The 21,140-nt window shown below is 45.4% G+C and overlaps 1 protein-coding gene across 2 annotated transcripts in view; it reads left to right on the top strand.

The window, feature by feature from the left end:
- The window catches only part of LOC122559447 (serine/threonine-protein kinase 38-like), an 83,892-nt gene extending 73,655 nt beyond the window's left edge, over positions 1–10,237 (top strand). For both annotated transcript variants that reach the window (XM_087996999.1, XM_087997000.1), the window contains 2 exons: positions 5,018–5,109; positions 8,675–10,237. In XM_087996999.1, the coding sequence (XP_087853125.1) occupies positions 5,018–5,109; positions 8,675–8,802 (220 nt within the window). In that variant the 3' untranslated portion in view covers positions 8,803–10,237. The remainder of the gene's footprint in view (positions 1–5,017; positions 5,110–8,674) is intronic.
- The last annotated feature ends 10,903 nt before the right edge of the window (positions 10,238–21,140 follow it).

Raw genomic sequence — 21,140 nt, 5'->3', positions numbered from 1 at the left:
AGAACTGTACACAGTATTCTAAATGCGGCCAAACCAATGTCTTGTACAATGTTAACATGACTTGCCAGCTCTTATACTCAATACCCCGTCCAATGAAGGCAAGCATACTATATGCCTTCTTGACCACTCCATCCATCTGTGCAGCAACCTTCAGGGTACAATGGACCTGTACTCCCAGATCTCTCTGCCCATCAACTTTTCCCAAGGCTCTTCCATTCATTGTACATTTCGCTCTAGAATTAGTCTTGCCAAAATGCATCACCTCACATTTGTCTGGATTGAACTCCAGCTGCCACTTTCCTGCCCAACTCTCCAGTCTATCTATATCCTCCTGTATTCTTTGACAGTTCCCTATGCATTCTGCTACTCCACCAATCTTCGTGTCATCTGCAAACTTACTGATCAGACCAACAGTGCCCTCTTCCAGATCATTTATTTATATCACAAACAACAGTGGCCCTAACACTGACCCCTGTGGGACACCACTGGACACCTTTCTCCATTTTGAGAAACTCCCTTCAACTACTACTCTCTGTCTCCTGTTGCTCAACCAGTTCTTTATCCACCGAGCTAGAACACTCTGCACACCATGCGACTTCACTTTCTCTATTAGTCTACCATGGGGAACCTTATCAAACGCCTTACTAATATCCATGTATGTGACATCTACAGCCCTTCCTTCATCTAACAACTTGGTTGCTTCCTCGAAAAACACTATTAAGTTGGTAAGGCACGATCTCCCCTGCACAAAACCATGTTGCCTATCACTGATAATCCCATTATTTCCTAATTATAAATAGATCCTATCCCTCAGTACCCTCTTCAGCAACTTTTCCACCACTGACATGAGGCTCACTGGTCTGTAGTTACCCAGAATATCCCTACTACCCTTCTCGTACAGGGGGACAACACGAGCAACCTTCCAGTCCTCCGGCACCTCACCTGTATTTAAGGATGCCATAAATATATCTGTCAGGACCCCAGCTATTTCCTCTCTTGCCTCCCTCAGCAAACTGGGATAGATCCCATCTGGTCCTGGGGATTTGTCTATCTTAACCTCTAGCCTACCCAACACATCTTCCCTACTTATGCCAACGTGTTTCAGACTAATCACACTTCTGTCTCTAATCTCAAGATTCTTCATGTTCCTCTCCTCAGTGAACACTGATGCAAAGTAATCATTCAGAACCTCACCCATTCTCTCAGGTTTGACACACAGCTTTCCTTCCTTATTCTTTAGTAGACCAATCCTTTCTCTAGTTACCCAGTTGCTTCTTATGTAATAATAAAATACATTGGGATTCTCCATAATTCTGTTTGCTAAAGCTATTTCATGACCCCTTTTAACCCGCTTGATTCCTCGTTTAAGACTTGTCCTACTCTTCTGATATTCCCCCAGGCCCCGTTCTGTTCTTAGCTGCCTGGACCTTATGTACACTTCCCTTTTCCTCTTGGCTAGTCGTACAATTTCTCCTGTCATCCACGGTTCATGAATCTTGCCCTTCCTATCCTTTGTCTTCAACGGGACATGCCTATCCTGCACTACCGTTAACCTATCTTTGAAAGCCTCACACATCTCAAATGTGGCCTTCCCTTCAAATAGCTGTGTCCAATCCACATTTCCCAGCTCCTGCCTAATTTTGATATAATTGGTCTTGGCCTAATTTAATACTCTTCCCTTAGGACCACTCTCTTCTTTATCTACGAGTATTCTAAAACTTACAGAATTGTGGTCACTGTTCCCTAAGAAATCCCCCACCACAACTACTACCACCTGTCTTGGCTCATTCCCCAACACCAGGTCCACTATGGCCCCTTCCCTCGTCGGACTATTGACATACTGCTCTAGAAAACTCTCCTGGACACTTCTTACAAATTCTACCCCATCCAGACCTCTGACACTAAGTGTATCCCAGTCAATGTTGGGAAAATTAAAATCCCCCATCACCACTACCCTATTGCCTCTACATCCTTCCATAATCTGTTTACCTGTTTGTACTTCTACCTCACGCTCACTGTTGGGAGGCCTGTAGTACAACCCCAACAATGTAACTGCACCCTTCTTATTTCTCAGCTCCACCCATAATGCCTCACTGCTCAAGATTCAGCAGGTCTGGCAGCATTGGCGGAGAGAAATCAGTCACAAATTACACGACACCAGGTTGCCTGCTCCGAAGGCTTGTGATTTCACACAAACATATTGGGCTTTAACCTGGGGTCATGTGATTTTTCATTTTGTCCACCTCGCCCCCATCCAACTGCAGTACCTCCACATCGAGAGATATCGGTTAATGCTTCCCTCCCTCTAAGCTTGTAAGAGTTTTTGAATTGACCGTTCTGTCAATCGCCTCAAACTGAGCTCCAGACTCACTGGGTTCTTTTTCACGAAATAAATGCTGAGGGAGTCTGCTAGCTGGACAGAACAATGCCCCAGCACAGGTTCAATTCCCACACCAGGCGAGGTTCCTATTACAGATCCTCCTCCTCTGCCCCTCCCCTCCCCTGAGGCATGATGTCCCTCTGGTTAAACCATCAAGATCTCTCTGGTGAGAGTCCCTTCTGATCCTCTGGGGCTATGGTGACATCCTTTAGGATGAGTACAGGGAGAGAGAGGTCTGTTTAAATTTGTTAAAATAATGATTTGCTTGACTACATTTTAAAAATATTAAACATAGGTACTAGGTTAGCCTGTGCTTTTTAAGCAACTTTTTCACGCAGAAGGTGATGTGTGTATGGAATGAGCTGCCAGAGGAAGTGGTGGAGGCTGGCACAATTTAAAAGGCATCTGGGTGGTATACAAATAGGAATGGTTTAAGAGGGATATAGGCCAAGTGCTGGCCAATGGGACGAGATTACGTTAGGATAGCTGGTCGGCATGGATGAGTTGGGCTAAAGGGTCTGTTTCTGTGCTGTACATTTCTGACTCTGAAAGTGTAGATGTGGAAAAGGTTCCCTCTGGTGGAGGAGTTGCAACAAGGCACCAATGTCATGAACTGTGAAAGATCAAGGGTATATACACACAGACCAACAGAGACAGACAGACACGCTAATGGAAATCTGGGGTTCACTCTCCTCCTGGAGGCGGAGACAGGTTCAGATGAGAGTGATTGAGAGGTCATTGTTACTACTTATTTAATCATACAAGGTGCAGGGTTAGAGGGCAAAGGAGATTGGCATTAAGTTAAAGTGCTGAGAGAGTCAGTGAGGAGCGTGATGGGCTGAATGGTCTCTCTCTGCACTGTAATAATCCCTAGATCAGGAATGTGGAGCATCTGGACAGCATTGCTGGAGCTGAGGTTTGGAGTTTTTGGTGTGGGGTGTGGTGGTGGCGGATGAAGGGGGTTGCGAGTTGTGAGGGAGGGGCAGGAGCTGAGAGAGAGAGACCCTGAGGACTGGGCACCAATACGAGTGGTTTAGAAACGTTCAAAGCGCCCTGGCAGCACTCCTAACTACAAATCTCCTCCGTGCCACTGCCTCAGAGAAGAGTTTGGAAAAGTTTAAAGTTGTGCGCAAGAGAAGTGAAGCTGTAGTGAGGAACATCTCCCTTTTACCCGGCGAGTAGTTCAGGTCTGGAATGGGCGGATTGGAAGTGTGGGGGAGGCAGATCCGATTGAGGAATTAAAGAGAGGCATTGGCTGGTTATTTGGATAGAAGGGAATGGGAAAAACACAGGAGATTGGCTCTAAGTGATGAAGCTTGTTTGAAGGGTCAGCACAGGCACGATGAGCTGAATGGCCTCTTTCTGCACCATAACAATGGAGAGATCTCCGAACTGCTCCTATTCCAAACTCTTGCTCATCACCAACTCCAGCACCTGGCAGCTGATTGGATCGCTAAGATCTGGAATTCCCTCCTGAAACACCACCTCCTTTTATCATTCCTTTGAGTGAGCTGCCTCAAGAGTAATATTTCCCCGTGTGGGCTGTTACCCGTCGTCCGATAACTGCACCCGGAGGCATTTAACTACCTTACAGCTGCTATACACCTGCAGCCAAAACAGAAGGTGCTGGAAAAGCTCAGCAGGTCTGGCAGCATCTGTGAAGAGAAGTCAGAATTAATATTTCGGGTCCAGTGCCTTCCTCAGAACTGATGGTAACTGGGGGAAAAAGTTGTTTTTATGCAGAAAATAAGGAGGGGGAGTTCTGATTTCTCCCCACAGATGCTGCCAGACCTGCTGAACTTAGAGTCATAGAGATGTACAGCATGGAAACAGACCCTTCTGTCCAACCCGTCCATGCCGACCAGATATCCCAACCCAATCTAGTCCCACCTGCCAGCATCCGGCCCATATCCCTCCAAACCCTTCCTACTCATATACCCATCCAAATGCCTTTTAGATGTTGCAATTGTACCAGCCTCCACCACTTCCTCTGGCAGCTCATTCCATACACGTACCACCCTCTGCGTGAAAAAGTTGCCCCTTAGGGAAAAGTTATAAAAGAGACCTCTTACCCTAAACCTATGCCCTCTAGGTTTTTTCCCTCTCCCACCCCAGGGAAAAAACTTTGTCTCTTTACCCTATCCATGCCCCTCCTAATTTGGTAAACTTCTATAAGGTCACCCCTCAGCCTTGGACCTAACCAATGTCCTGTACAGCTGCAACATCACCTTCCAACTCCTGTACTCAATACTCTGACCAAAAAAGGAAAGCATACCTTCACTATCCTATCTATCTGCGACTCCACTTTCAAGAGCTATGAACCTGCACTCCAAAGTCTGTTTGTTCAGCAATACTCCCTAGGACCTTACTATTAAGTGTATAAGTCCTGCTAAGATTTGCTTTCCCAAAATGTAGCACCTCACATTTATCTGAATTAAACTCCATCTGCCACTTCTCGGCCCATTGGCTCAACTGGTCAAGATCCTGTTCAGCAATTTCTGTTTCCCTTTGATTTCCAGTATCGGCAGTTCTTTTGGTTTCTATATAAATGCAAGTTACTTTTGTTGCAGGCGTTTGAGGAAGCAGTTTGAATTGAAAGTTCGTGAATCTGAGTTGTGTGTAATTTGTCTGTAACAGGGAGAGACCAGCAGCGATTCCAATTGAAATCCGAAGTATTGATGACACTTCGAATTTTGACGAATTTCCTGAATCAGACATCTTGCAGCCAGGTATGAAGCAGTTACGTTCACTGCATGTTAACCCTTTAAGCCCTTCACTCAGGGATTTGAAACACACCATGTTTTAAGTTTTAAAGGCTAAACATTTTAAAACCACGAAGGTATCTCCAGCTCAATTGTTGAGGTTTGTACGGTGGATAATTGTACAGCTTGTTGTAGCTTTTTTAAAGACAGGAAATGGTTTACCTGGTTTATACCTCTGACCCAGAGAAATAGAGGTTTTACAGCATTGAAAGAGGCTCTTCGGCCCATGTTCGTGCAGGTCATTAAATATCCATTTGCTCTAATCCCATTTCCATACTGTGGTGTTGTATACTGTGGTGTGTCAAATGTTCACCTAAATACGACTAAAACATCCTGTGGGTTTGTGTCCCTACCACACTGCTCAACATAGTCACCACCCTCAAGGATGAAAACAATTTCCCTCTGGTCCCCTCTAAACCTCCTGACCCACCTGGTTATTGACCCCCCTACAAAGGGGAAAGGTTTCCCCATATCTACCCTGTCAATGCCCCCTTAACTCGGTACACCTCAGCCTTCGCTGCTCGAGGGAAAACAACTCTAGCCTATCCAGGTCTCTCTCCATCGATCTAGCCCAGCCCAGACAGCATTCTGGTGATTTGTCCTCTGCACCCCCTCTAATGCAATCCCATCCTTCCTGTCGTGTGGGGATCAGAACTGCATACAGTACGCCCTCTGGCCTGATGAATGTTACATGTAGCTCCGTTATAACCTCCCTGCTGTTGTAATGAAGGCCTTGATTAATAAAGGTAAGTATCCTGTATGCCTCCTTAACCACCTTGCCTACCTGTCCTGTTGCCTTCAAGGTTCTCTGGCCATCCACACCAAGGTCCCTCAGATCCTCTGTACTTCCTAGGGTCCTTCCAATCAATGTATATTCCCTTGTTAGTCCTCCCAAAATACATCACCTCCACTTTTAAGGATTAAATTCCATTTGCCACTGTTCAATCCACCTTGCAGTCTAAATCATATTGATGCTGCAGGGGCGGGTACAGAGGGTGAGAACTTAACTCTCACTCAGAGTATGTTCATTTAGAGAGAGTTAAAATCAGTCATGTAACCATGACCCTTCTGTTTGACTCCTGTCTTGATTTTGAGCCTATGTGGGATTTCCGCACTAAATGAAAGAAGCGCTCTTTGGGATAATGTTGTCACTGTCTGCAGGGAGTCAGCAACTCTGACACATTCAGTAACGATCTGGAACAAATGTTTGGCCTACATCTGACCATTAGTCTTTGCCATTTGACCCGGCTGCTTCAGTAAAGTCCCCCAGGGAGGGAAATCTGCTGTCCTTACCTGGTCTGGCCTACATGCGACTCCTGACTCACAGCAATGGGGTTCGCTCTCAGGTACTGGCCTAGTCTGAAGGCTTTTATCAGAAGGCTAAGCAGCTGTAGGGCAGTCTGGTCAAACAGAGACTCCCTGTCTGTTCAGGGTGATGTAAACCAGCTGGGGTCTGTTCGGGAGCAGCTTGAGCTCACTCCTTGTGGCCAATACTTACCTTTCAGGGTAAAAACAATGACTGCAGATGCTGGAAACCAGAGTCTAGATTAGAGTGGTGCTGGAAAAGCACAGCAGGTCAGGCAGCATCCGAGGAGCAGGAAAATCGACGTTTCGGGCAAAAGCCCTTCATCAGGAATAGAGGCAGAGAGCCTGCAGAGTGGAGAGATAAATGAGAGGAGGGTGGGGGTGAGGAGAAAGTAGCATAGAGTACAATAAGTGAGTGGGGGTGGGGATGGAGGTGATGGGTCAGAGAGGAGGGTGGAGTGAATAGGTGGAAAGGAAGATAGGCAGGTAGGACAGGTCATGGGGACAGTGCTGAGCTGGAAGGCTGGAGCTGGGGTGAGGTGGGGGAAGGGGAAATGAGGAAACTGGTGAAATCCACATTGATGCCATGAAGTTGCACTGAGAAAGCAAATGTGGCTGTGGTTAGTGAGCCTGTTTCAGGACATGGTTGAAGGGCTTCAGGGCAGAGGAGATGACCTGGGGGTTGCAGTGAGAGAGAGACTCACTGAGATTCTTGTCGAGAGAGGAGGAAAACTTCTTCAAGGCATGATTTGGAGATGCCGGTGTTGGACTGGGGTGTACAAAGTTAAAAATCACACAACACCAGGTTATAGTCCAACAGGTTTAATTGGAAGCACTAGCTTTCGGAGCGATGCTCCTTCAGGTGGTAGTGGAGGGCTCAATCCTAACACAGAATTTATAGCAAAAATTTACAGTGTGATGTAACTGAAATTATACATTGAAAAATTAATTGTCTGTTAAGCCTTTCACCTGTTAGAATACAGTGATAGTTTCACTTCTTTCATGTGCACTCACTACACACACACACACACTTTCTCACACTCACAACTCACAACCCAGACAGACACACGCACACAGACAGACAAAGACCCACATGTACACATATATTTTGTGGGGTGAATTTGTACTTGCAGGGTTACATTGTACTTTGCTCAAAAACTGCATGCATTCATGTAGAACTCCGTTATCTCACTTTTTAGATTAGAATCAATCTAAACATCAGGTCATAGACAGAGAACACAGGGGGCCAGCACCTTCAACATATTCTCTAGCGATCACCATTGTTAACAGCTAACCTGAGAATGCAACTTTTTAAAAAAAAAAAGGGTTTTGTGATTACACATGAAAGAAGTGAAACTATCACTGTATTCTAACAGATGAAAGGCTTAACAGACAATTAATTTTTCAATGTATAATTTCAGTTACATCACACTAAAGTTTTGCTATAAATTCTGTTAGGATTGAGCCCTCCACTACCACCTGAAGGAGCATCGCTCCGAAAGCTAGTGTGCTTCCAATTAAACCTGTTGGACTATAACCTGGTGTTGTGAGATTTTTATCTTCAAGGCAGGCATCCTTGCAAGAGGATTCTCAGTAGGGTCAAAATCAACAAGGTAAAAACAATGACTGCAGATGCGGGAAACCAGAGTCTAGATTAGAGTGGTGCTGGAAAAGCACAGCAGGTCAGGCAATACTTACCATTCAGCCAATCCAGCTGCTGCTGTACGTGTTTGTGAAATCACGGACTGCACTACTTCAGCTGGACGCTGGTCAGAGTTTGTGATGCTGTCATAACTGGCTGGCAGTTGTTGCTGGATCAGTAATTAAAAATCTCAGCCCAATCGTGTGGTTTTTTTAAGTAAAAATTGAACGTGTGGAGCTAGTATCTCAGTGACCATTCGTGCTCTGGCTCCAGGCACTAAGTAGTAACTTACTCCTCTGCCTGTTGTTCATTGGCTGTGCGGCCTCTTGGAGTGTCCCAAGGCTGTGCCAGGTGCCATTTCAATGCACGTTTGTTCATTTAGTTATCTCTAACTCATTAGACCTGCTATTGTCAGGCAGGAGGGGGAATGGGATAAGCTGCTGAGATCTTGCAAAGGGCCAGAACTGGTATAGTGGGTCGAATGGCCTGCATCAGTGCTACAACCGTTCTGTCATTCAGTGCTGTGTTGGTGCCGAGTCTTACAGTTGTGGCTAAACACGTCTCATTCTTTGTTTGTTCTCTCAGCGCCCAACATGACTGACACGGATTATAAATCGAAGGACTGGGTCTTCATTAACTACACCTACAAGAGGTTTGAGGGCCTGACTGCTCGGGGAACGATCCCATCGTACATGAAGGTGGGCAAGTCATGAGGACTGCTGTGGTCACTGCGGCCTGTGTGCGTGTGTGTCTCTCTCTCCCACCACCCTGAGGACTCACTGTTACACACCCCCAAACGCCAGGTCACCCAGAGTTCTGCTGGATTAGAATTCCCTGCAGCTCAATACCTACTTTTTATTGGAACTTGTTCGTAGAACAAAGGATGCCGCATACTTGCTTGGGATCGCTTCCCAGCCGGAGAATTAAAACCAGCGGCCACTGTTGGATGTTTTAATTTAATGTGTGTGTGTGTGTGTGTTGTAGTTGGGATTCAGTGTTCCAATATGTGGCTATGTTTAAGCTGCACGTGTGAGTGAATGTGGTTGGAGTATTTGCAGCTTGTTCTGTGAGATCTGAAATCTGGTGCAGTGTAGTATCAAGAGCGTGTGTTGCGAGATTGTGACTATCTTGAAGCTGTGCAGCAGCTGTCAGGAATAGAGTCCTACCCCCCCATCCCCAGTCCGACTGATTTGAAATTCCCTGTCTGCTTTCGATTCTCATGGTCCTGGTATTGAGCCCAGAGCCTTGACCCAGATGGACATTCCTTTTTGCAGCTCTGAGGGAGTGCTGGATGAGATGTTAACCGGAGGATCCAGTCTGGCCTCTGGGCTAAGCCAGGAAAGGGCCTACGCTGCTACACTGAGGAAGAGCAGTGCATGCTCCCCCACTGAAGTCCTGCATCAATATATTATCTCTCAGTTGACATGACTGAAAGAAAAGCTGGTCATTCACCGCATTGCTGTTCGTGGGAGCTTATTATGTACAAATTGGTTGGCATGTTTCCTACATTACTACAATATCCCCATCCTTCGTTGATTGAGTCTTCCTGGAGTGGTGAAAAGTGCTATATAAATGCAAGACCATTTCCCTCTTTCAGCTCCCCTCCACACTGCCAGTTCCCTCCCACAAGGAATGTACTCCTTTGTGTCTCTTTCTGTGGAGGGAGAGCAGAGAGTTCAATGTCCCCCTCAAACACGAAACTCATTATCTTCCACATTTGTGTAATTGCATCAGGGAAGCTGCTGTTTGCCAGGTCAGCCTGGACTCTCGTAATATTATCTCCCAGTCTAATTAAACATCCAGAGTCAAGTTAAACTACAAAGAAATACTCGGTGTGGGTGTGTTTTGTGTGTGGGTGGGTGTGTCTGTGCGTGTGTGTAAAACCTGTAGAAGTCTTGTTGCCAGGCCCTTTAGATTGAGACAGTATCTTCTGTTACTCTGTGTGACATTGTGCCACTTTCGCGTGTAGCAGACTTCCATTTCTTATTTTATTTTTAAAGAAAACCAAAGATCTTGATGTTGAACATGAAGTTTTGTTTCTGCGGATGACTTTATTCTTAGGATCCTACAGATCCATGTTGGGAATGTTCTTGACTGAAATGTTGGACTTTTTTTTAAGTTGAATAATAAAGCTGATTTCTGACCGTTCCTTTTTAATTATTGGGAGTAATGTGATAAACGATAGCTCTTGTTTTCTGCTGCATTTCCCCACTTACTTTACCCTTTTCCAATTCCTTCCCTCATTTCCTACTCTCCCCTCTCTTCCCCACCCCCTCGTTTATTCCTCCTGCACTTCTTATAAATACCATAGATAAATATGAGTAGCTCAGAGGCTGGACTACTTCACTGTCGCTGGGTCAAAGTCCTGCAATTCTCTCCCTAAGGGCATTGTGGGTCTGCCTACAGCGCAGGGACTGCAGCGGTTCAAGAAGGCAGCTCACCCCCACCTTCTCAAGGGGGCATCTAGGGAAGGGCAATAAATGCTGGGCCCAGCCAGTGATGTCCATGTCCCAAAAATAAATAAACAATTGTTTCCCCACACTGTGCCTGGATTTTTATTACTGGGTTGTGTGCATCACTCAGTGTAACTGTCCCTGGAGAAGGTGGGGGTGAGCTGCCGCCTTGAACCACTGCAGACTGTAGACGCACAATGCCCTTTAGGGAGGGAAATGCAGGATTTTGACCCAGCGACAGTGAAGGAACAGTGATAGATTTCAGGATGGTGAGTGGCTTGGAGGGGAACTTGCAGGGGGTGGTGTTCCCATGTATCTGGTGCTCTTGTCCTTCTAGATGGTTGTGGGTTTGGAAGGTGCTGCCTGAGGATCTTTGGTGAATTTCTGCAGGGCATCTTGTAGATGGTACCCACTGCTGCTACTGAGTGATGGTGGAGGGAGTGCCACTCAAATGGGCTTGCTTGTCAGTATTTCATTTTCTGTAGAAACGTCAGTGAGGACAATAAAACCTTTTGACAAATGGTCCTGGAGGACTCTGGAAAGTTGCAGTATTCCTTGACACCAGCAGGGGGCAATGCTGGTCTAGTTTTGAAACGAATGGAGAATTATCAAAAGATCCCAGAATTCTACAGGTTAGGAAGATGCACCAGCTCATTCATGAGTATCATTTCCTGTTGCCAATCTCCCACTTTCCCCAGTACCCCCTCACATCAGATGATTACTTGGATAGAAATAATTCTCCAGTGCCCTCTTGAATGCCTTGGGTGAAGGCTGTGAACTCCCAGGTGGAGTACAGGACAAAGGAGGGTCATTTTTTTAAAAAAAACTTGAAGATTTGCTCTCTGTGTAGATCAGTGCTCCATTTGTTGAAAATGTTTGATTTCTCGGATGTAGTGTCATTTTCAGGGAGATGTATTTCTCTCATTATACACACAGCCCTCAGTTTCCAACACAGAAGCAGGCCATTCAGCCTGACTGATTTGTGGTGATATCCCTCTCAATGACCAGCACTTCTTAATTCCCCCCCCCACTTCCCTCCCTTGTGTTTATTGAGCTCCATGATTTTTTATCCATTTCCTGGTCCTATTATTAAATTCTGTGGTACCCCTCTGCCTCCTCCCATCCACCAGATATTTATAATAAAAGATAAAAATGAAACCAGGAACACTATTGAATAAAGGGATGTGTTTCATTAAATTTCAGAGCAAAATTCTGGCGTAATTCTCAAAACAATGTGTGCATTTCACAGAATTTGTGAAGGGCATTTGGGGGATCATGGCCATAGAATCAGCAAGCAGAGAAGAGACCCTTAGGCCCATTGAGTTTGTACTGTCTCCTGCCACTTACATTAGGCCCACAGCCATGAATGGTATGGCACATTGTGCTCAGCCAACATTTTAAAGGTTATGAGGTTTCCTTCCTGAACTCCTCTCCCAGGCAGTGCATTCCAAACCCCCACCACACTTGGGATAGAAATGTTTTCCCCTCATCCCGTCTAAACCTCCTGCCCTTCACCTTAAGGGTATCCACTCCCTTGTTATTAACCCTTAAACTAAGGGGAACAGCTGCTTTCTCTTATCCCGTCATGTCCCTCTTAATCTTACACACCTCCATCAGGACCCCCCACTCAACCTTCTCTGCTGCAAAGAAAGTTAAAAGTCACACCAACATCAGGTTATTGTCTAACAGGTTTATTTGGGAGCACTGTGCTCCAAAGGAAACGACCTGAGTTTGTCCGGTCTCTCTCCATCAGTGAAACGCTCCATCCTAGGCACCATCCTGGTGAATCTCCTCTGCACCCTCTCCAGTGTAATCACATCCTTTCTATAGTGCAGTGACCAGGACTGTACACAGTACCCCAGCTGTGGCCTCACCAAAGTTCTGTACAGCTCCAACATAACCTCTTCTAATCTCTGTCACAACTGTACCGAATGCTGCTTTAACTGCCCTATTAACCTGTCCTGCTGCCTTCGGAGATCTGTGAACAAACCCCACAAGATCCCTCCGTTCCTCTGAACGTCCACAAGAAATAGGAACAGGAGTAGGCCATTCGGCCCCTCTGCTCTGCTATTCGATAGGTTCATGGCTTCTCTCCCTCTCCCTGTAACCCTCGATTTCCTGACTGATTAAGAATCTATTGATCTCAGCCTTAAATATCCACAAGGGCACTACCCCACAGTCAATAGGTGTGGAGCTGGAAAAACACGGCATGTCCGACAGCATCGGAGGAGCAGGAGAGTTGATGTTTTGGGCTGGGACTCTTCGTCAGGAGTGAAACAGCTTGAAACATCGACTTCTCTGCTCCTCCGATGCTGCCTGACCCGCTGTGCTTTGCCAGCTCCACATCTGTTGACTCTGGCTTCCAGCATCTGTCGTCCCCTCTGTCTCTGACCCCACCCCCACTGCTCTTTGTGGTAATGAATACCAAAGACTTAGTGCTCTGAGGAAATTCCTCATCTCAGTCCTAAAGTGTGCCCCTTTTATCCTGAGACTCTGCCCTCTGGTCCTGGACTCTCCCATGAGAGGGAGTATCCTCTCAGCGTTGACCCGGTCAAGTCCCTTCAGAATCCGATGTGTCTCACTGAGGTCACCTCCCATTCCTCTAAACACCAGTGAGTCGAGTCCCAACCTGTTTAACCTTTGCTCATAAGACAATCCCTCCATATCTGGGATCATCCTCGTGAACCTTCCTGGACTGTCTCCAATGTAATGATACCTTTCCTTAAATAAGGGGACCCTGGATGTGCAGTTGTAGTAAGGCTTCCCTAATCTCTCACTCCAAACCCCTTGGAATAAGGGGCAACATTCCATTCACCTTCCTGATCCCCTTGCTGATTGGATGCCTCAAAGGCAGGACAACTGTATAATGATATTGTCACTAACTCAGTAATCCAGAGACACTGATAATATTCTCAGGCTGTGGATTCATATCCCACCATGACAGATGGTGGAACTTGAATTCAAGTAAAATCTGGTGTTAAGAATTGAATTATTGTGAAATGATTGTCACAAAGTTCTATCTGGTTCCCTACTGCCCTTTATTACAACAGTCTAACCTTTACTATTTCCAAACACCACCATCACCATATTGTCATGTCCCACAGACCCTCAGTGGTTAGCACTGCTGCCTCACAGCGCCAGAGACCCGGGTTCAATTCCCGACTCAGGCAACTGTCTGTGTGGAGTTTGCACATTCTCCCCGTGTCTGCGTGGGTTTCCTCCGGGTGCTCCGCTTTCCTCCCACAGTCCAAAGATGTGCAGGTCAGGTGAATTGGCCATGCTAAATTGCCCGTAGTGTTAGGTAAAGGGGTAAATGTAGGGGAATGGGTGGGTTGCGCTTTGGCGGGTCGGTGTGGACTTGTTGGGCCGAAGGGCCTGTTTCCACACTGTAATGTAATCTAATCTAAAAAAAAATGAGAGAAATATTTGCTTTTCTCAACGAAGGCAGGAGGCAGCCCTGACTATGTAAGTAATTGTACATGTTTATGAGTGGCCCGGCCAGTTACCCTATAAATTCTTTATAAAACTCAGCCTGGAATCCGTCTGGTCCAGGTGCTTTGCCACTCTGAAGCTGCCTCACTACCTCCTGTACTTCCTGGGTTGCCAGGGGTCATTCAAGAACGACACCTGCCCTGATGTTGCCCAGCAGGGATCTCTTTTGGTATTTTCAAATACGAGACTTTATACAAAAGAAGACCACATTGATAATCAATCCTTACAAATCGGATAGGGAAAGGAGAGTGCTCTGGCTGATGGCTCCGCCCTCGGTCAGTACTCTCTAGCACTGACTTATGCAATAAGGTCTCGAAGGACCTGGAACGGTTATATAAAACCTAGAGGCAAGAATTAGGGTTGGAAATTTCCTTAGAAATGTGGGAGGATGTCTGGGAGAATGCTAGGAGGATCTCTATTTGTAACAGAACTCATGCCACTCAATTGAAGATACTCCACAGGGCCAGATTTTTTAAAGAAAGACTCCATCTTCCTCGTTCTGTCCTCACAGTCCTGCGACTTATACTTCCTAAAGGCTGCATTGATCTTTTTACGATTATAAGTCAGGGTACTGGTACTCTCTCTAATAGATGTAATGGCTTGGGGAGCCTTTTCCTTTCTGGCAAGGTACGTTAGATACCTGCCAGGCTTGTCACTCTATTCAAATAATATCTGCTTTGCGAATAATATTTCCCTCTTTGCTGTTTGGGTAAGTGCGGTATTCGAGGCTGTCCTAAGGGCTGTGATCTGCTGTAGTTTAGTAATGGACGGCCTATCAACACACGCTGTTGCTCTCGAGCAGACCCTGTTGCTCTCCCTTTTGTCTCTTCTGTGTTGCAGAATATGAGATGACCAGGCCTCGCACGTATGCCTTAGCAGTCTCCCACATCACCGAAGGGTTATCGGTCATGCCTGAGTTAATATCCCAGAAGATTTTAAATTCCTGCAAGAAATATTTTATGAACTTGCTGTCCTTCAATAAAAAAGGGTTCATACGCTAATGTCAGGGACCTAACCCATCATCACTAGGCTTAACCTCCATATTTACTGCGGCGTGGTCAGAAATAGTTATATTACCTATTTTACACGACAATATCGAATTCAAAAGGGTCAAGGGGACAAAAAAAAAATCAATTCTGGTATGGCACTTGTGTGGGTTAGAGTAGAAAGTAAAGTCTCTACCCTGGGGGTGAAGGCACCTCCACAATCTATCAGCCCCAACTCCCTATTCAGATCCGTCAGTTGCCTAGATCTCAGAGATATGACTGCAGAGCACCTAGGTATCCTGTTCGTCTCTGGATCAATAATACAACTAAAATCTTCTCCTATAATTGTATGGCAGACCCCAAGAGCCATCAACTTAGAGAACACTTTCGTTACAAATTTAAAAGAGTGAGCCGGGAGGCAATAAAGATTCAAAATCCCGTATTCCTCTCCATATATTAGGGTTTAAATCAATATATACTGTCCAGACTCATCTTTTATCTGGCTTAACATTTGGAAGGGAAGACTCTTCTGAATAAGAATAGCTACTCCCCAGCTTTTTGAGCTGAAAGATGAAAAGAACACCTGGTCAAACCCACCCTTTTGCAGGTTTGAGTGTGCCTTATCAAGTAGATGTGTCTCCTGTAAGAGAGCTACATCAACCTTTTCTTTTTTAAGACTTGATAATATCTTTTTCCTTTTGATTGGCGAGTGGCTCCCCTTGACATTCCAGGTGCATCACCTAAACGAATGGCTAGCCATGATCGTCCAGGCAGGCCAGAGACTACCCAGGAGGAAGAACCCAACCCAAAAGACATTGAATATAGACCATAAAAAGTTCACGTATAAAAAAAACTCTTTAAAACAGTTAAATCAAAACAACTAAGAACTACTCCAAAATAAAAATAACATAAAATATATTTAGAGGGAGATTTGCCCCCTTGCTCACAGGGGGCACTACTACCTTCCATTAACCCCACCATAACCTCTCCCAGCTAGGGCCCTGCCCTTGGCCCAGGCATTACAAAATAAAATAAATAAATTCCAGTATCTAATAAACAGTTAACAGTGTGTGACCCACCCACCCCTCCACACTATCACCTAGATATACTTAACAAAACAGCACAAGATAAAAATATATAAGATTACAAAATTACAATCCCAGCAAGTATTAAGTGACTAAATAATAAAAGAAAACCCACTCAGAGACATCCCCAATGATCAGATAAACCACACGAGCTATAGATAAGAAACCTGAGAGAGAATAAGGAACGAACCCTTCCTCTCCCCCCCCCCAAAAGGGAAAACGAAGAAAAGAAAAAGGAAGAAAGAAAGCCAAAGTGGGGGGGGGGGAGCAAAATAAAGTCGTGTCCGTATAATTCAAGTCCTGCAGTCTATTTAAGAGCGTCCAGGAATTCTTTTACTTTTTCTGGTGATCCAAAGTTATATATGGATCCTCCACGACTGAAGCACAGCATTGCTGGATATCGCATGGAATATTGAATAATTAAGTCTCAAACGCTTCTTTGCCTCGTCGAATGCCCTCCTCTTGCAGACCACGGCTGGAGAGAAGTCCTGAAACAACATTATCTTGGAGCCCTTGTACATCATGGCCTGGGGATCCTTCCCCAAGACTCTGGAGGCCTCCAGCAACATTTGTTTTTCTCTATAATGTTGAAGTCGAACTAGGATCAGATGGGGGTCCAACCCAAGCCTGCGTACAGCGACCCGGAGGGCCCGCTCCACCCGTACCCAGCCCAGCTCCGACTCCAGTTTCAGCAGCTGTGGGAGCCATTGCTCCAGGAAATCCACAAGCTGGCCTTCCTTCGGCCGTTCGGGAAGGCCCAGCAACCAAATATTTTTCCGACGACCTTTCGAGGCTGTCAGTAAGATCCTCCAGGGTCCGGACTTGCCGCTCCAGAGCCCGGACCTGACCTACGGATGACTCAGCAGCAGTCTCCAAGGCTGCGGCCCGTTGCTCCGCCCCTCCAACACTACCCGAGTTTCCAAATCTCTCAGTCATGCTTCTGTAGCATGACTGAGATCAAGTCCCACCTGGACCAGGTCTCCTCGATGGACACATCATTCTTCTCTCAGAGTTTAACAAACTCCGAGATCAGGATCACCGCCACAGGTAAGACCCCCCGCGATAGCCGCGGACATCTCTGCTGCTGCTGTGGGAGGGGTCCCTGCCTGTTGTGAACTGCGGGTGCTCTTGCCCTTAATCATTTTTTAAAAAGCACCAAACTGTTAAAGTTTGATGCAAAATAGCTAAGGATGATGGGCAGAAACTATTTTAAGTGATTTAACAGGTGAAGTGAAGGTGGGCACCCCATTCTGCCCGAGTCTTGGGCAGAGCTCTGCAGACTCAGACCTGCTGGGTTGCCGCCATCTTGGATCTCCCAATCAACCTGCTATTGCACACCTCCGGAGCAGTTAGGACTTGAACCCAGGCCTCCCAGTCCAAGGGTAGTGACACACCACAACAACCCTAATTCCTCAGAGTAGTGTCCTCGGCCCAAATACCTTCAGCTAAGTTATGACCTTCTCTCTGATGTCAATTGTTGTAAAAGTCCATCTGGTTCATTATTGTTCTCAAGTTGAAGAATTCTGCCATTTTCACTTGGTCTGGCCTACATGTGGCTCCAGGTGGCGTTTGGAGTTTGAGCAATTAGGGCTGGGCAACAAATGAGCAATTCCCACATCACTACAAAAACAAAATGCTTTTTAAAGTCTTATTTGCTGACTAAGCTTTGAATGATTTATGTTAATGTCTGCTAATGTGGTGCCAACATGTATCTTATAACTGCCCAGTAAAGTAACTTGGGACATTATTTACAATACAGTTAGTTTAGAAAAGATTAAGTATCAATTGTTCAGGTTTAATGGATTGAACTTGCCATTGATTACATTGTGCTCCATCATTAACATAGCTCGGCTTCATTTCCCTGAGCAGCCTCAGCTGTGGTTTTGATGTTTATCTCTAGAACTTACTGAACTGAAAAAAGAACTGAAGGTTGACACATTCTTTGAGAATCACAAAATACAGATTTAAACTTCCCCTTTCACCCTGGCAAAGTGACACTTCAGCAGCCTGGAAATTGTCAGTTTCTGGATATGCCACTTCATTTAATGAAGGGGCAGTGCTCCAAAAGTTTCGAATAATTTCAAATAAACCTGTTTGACTATAACCTGGTGTCGTGTGATTTTGGACTTCATCCACCCCAGTCCAACACCAGCATCTCCACATCACTGTATATCCCTCAGTCTGCTGCCGGGTTGAACAAGTGTGGAGGAGCAGACAATATCATGATGGAGGAGAAAGCATCTATAGCAGATGCTGGAGATCAGGGTCAAGAGGGTGGTGCTGGAAAAACACAGCAGGTCAGGCAGCATCCCAGGAGCAGGAGAATCGATGTTTTGGGCATAAACCCTTCATCAGGAATGGTTCTCCTGCTCCTCGGATGCTGCCTGACCTGCTGTGCTTTTCCAGCAACACACTCGACCCCAATATCATAATGGAGTCAAGCTCAGTCAATACAAGTACAGCAAGATCCTTTAAATATCAAATGAACCATCACTTTGTTGAGCTGTGTTTTTTTTAAGTGTAGGGTTTGGGTCTGGAACAGGCAATTGGGAATCATACTTTACTACCTCACTTTGAGTCATATAGAGATGTACAGCATGGAAACAGACCCTTCGGTCCAACCCGTCCATGCCGACCAGATATCCCAACCCAATCTAGTCTCACCTGCCAGCACCCGGCCCATATCCCTCCAAACCCTTCCTATTCATGTACCCATCCAACTGCCTTTTAAATGTTGTAATTGTACCAGCCTCCACCACATCCTCGGGAAGCTCATTCCATACACGTACCACCTTCTGCAAGAAAAAGTTGCCCCTTCGGTCTCTTTTATATGTTTCCTCTCTCACCCTAAACCTATGCCCTCTAGTTCTGGACTCCCCCACCCCAAGGAAAAGACTTTGTCTATTTATCCTATCCATGCCCCTCATAATTTTGTAAACCTCGGTAAGGTCACCCCTCAGCCTCCGACGCTCCAGGGAAAACAGCCCCAGCCTGTTCAGCCTCTCCCTATAGCTCAAATCCTCCAACCCTGGCAACATCTTTGTAGATCTTTTCTGAACCCTTTCAAGTTTCACAACATCTTTCAGATAGGAAGGAGACTAGAATTGCACACAATATTCCAACAGTGGCCTAACCAATGTTTTAAAGACAGAATTGTGAAATCCTGCCTCAGTGCTGCAGCTATAGCCAAGTTTGATTTGAGCAGAGATTGGGGGGGGGGGGGGGGGGGCACGCAGGCAGGATGAAATGGGAAAACAGTCCGCTGAAGGATACCAACAAATTAAGCGAGCGAGCAGAAGCTCATCAAATGGAATACAATGTGGGGAAATTGGCAGGAAGAAGAGAGAAGCTGCATATAATTTAAATGGAGAAAGATTGCAGGGAACTGCAGTAGAGGGATTTTGGAATTCTCATCGACAAAAATGCCAGCACCCACGTTTAACAACTCAGGGAAGTCAAATGGAACGCTGGCTTTTATTTCAAACAGAATGGAGTATAAAAATAAGGTGTCTTTGCTAAAACTACACAAGGCGCTGGTCAGACCACAACTGGAATACTGTGACTACAGCTTTGGGTCTTTAAAAGAGTACAGAACAGTACAGGCCCTTTGGCTCTCTATGTTGTGTCAACCTTTTATCCTACTCTAAGATCAAACTAACCCTCGTACACTACATTTTACTATCAGTCTATCTTTCTTTAGATAAAATGTCATTGGAGATAGTGAACATTCTCTGCACTAAGCTGATCTCAGGTAAGAAGGGGGTGTCTTAGGAGGAGAGGTAGAGTAGATTGGGCCTGAACTCACTGGAATTTAGGATAATAATAAACAATCTTAACTTCCATGGTTCATCATTCCCTTCTTCCTCACTGGAATAATTCTTTGGAGCATGGGCTATTTTTGTAATGTCTGCTATTGACCTTTAACCATTCTTGCTGCTAAACTCCTTCACCAGTCCATTCCAACCAGCACTGCCCTCATTCAACCTTAGTCCAGGTGTTTCTAACCCAGATTCCTCCCTCTCAATGAATGAAATTCTACCATGTTATGGTCACAATTTCCAACATGTGGAGTTGCTCACTTTCAAAAACATGCAGTAATCCTTGGTTTTTAAAACCGTTCTTTCCTTATTTCAGTCCATGATACTAAAATTCAAAGTTACTTAACAGCTGTTACTGGTCAGTCAGTGATTTTTATTTAAAACTCAGGTCCAATTCTACTCTGACCCTGTAGTATCTAACTGATAGCTAGTGCAAAAAAAAAGGTTGGTGTTGGGTGCAAAGGTCTAAAACATTTGTGCTATCTCCTTTGATTGATAGACAACTCCTTTACAAGTCTGTTAGTAATGCTAGGAACATAGAACTCCAACACAGTAGGGCTCTTGTAGTGCAGTGGAAGTGTCCTTATGTTTAAGCCAGGAGACCTGGGTTCAGGTCCCACCTGCTCCTGAGGTTGAAATAATACCTGAACAGCTTGTTTGGAAATTATCTAGAACTCCAACATTGCTGACAGGACTTGGAGTTGCCAGATTGGTCAGCTGTCCATCCCAATGACAGAAAGACCATATCAAACATGTCCCAGTGACCATTCACAACACGTATAATGGTGTACAACCAGCCCGGGCTCAATGCTGTCTGCCCATGATCAAATGGGATTTTATTGGACAGCAGTTAGACAATAAGCCAGACTGTGCTAACCAGCACACTGGAAGACAATTGATGATCGCTCAGTTTTGCAAGGTACATTTGTGTTTAGATCTTTTATATTAATACACAGGATCCTCTTTACATACGCAACTGACATTCATACATACAAAACACTTATCAAAAAGGAAGACTGGGGTTATGGAGATCGCCAAACTGTACCACATTCCCATAGCAACACTGACTAGATTTTACACGTCTGTTTGGAGAACTAAGAATGACACTGTTTTTGCTGCATCTAAGGTTTGGACATCATTACCAACGAGCTCCCTTCTCCAACACTGAAGTGACACCAGTTTAGTCAATTTGGTTTCGGGTTTACTAGTTCTGCTGA

This window comes from Chiloscyllium plagiosum, unplaced genomic scaffold (genome assembly GCF_037043375.1).
Source record: "Chiloscyllium plagiosum isolate Xiang-an unplaced genomic scaffold, Cpla_swu_hap1 HiC_scaffold_19, whole genome shotgun sequence".
Lineage (NCBI taxonomy): Eukaryota > Metazoa > Chordata > Chondrichthyes > Orectolobiformes > Hemiscylliidae > Chiloscyllium > Chiloscyllium plagiosum.
The sequence above is the reverse complement of the archived record's forward strand: the minus strand, read 5'-3'. Positions and strand labels throughout refer to the sequence as shown.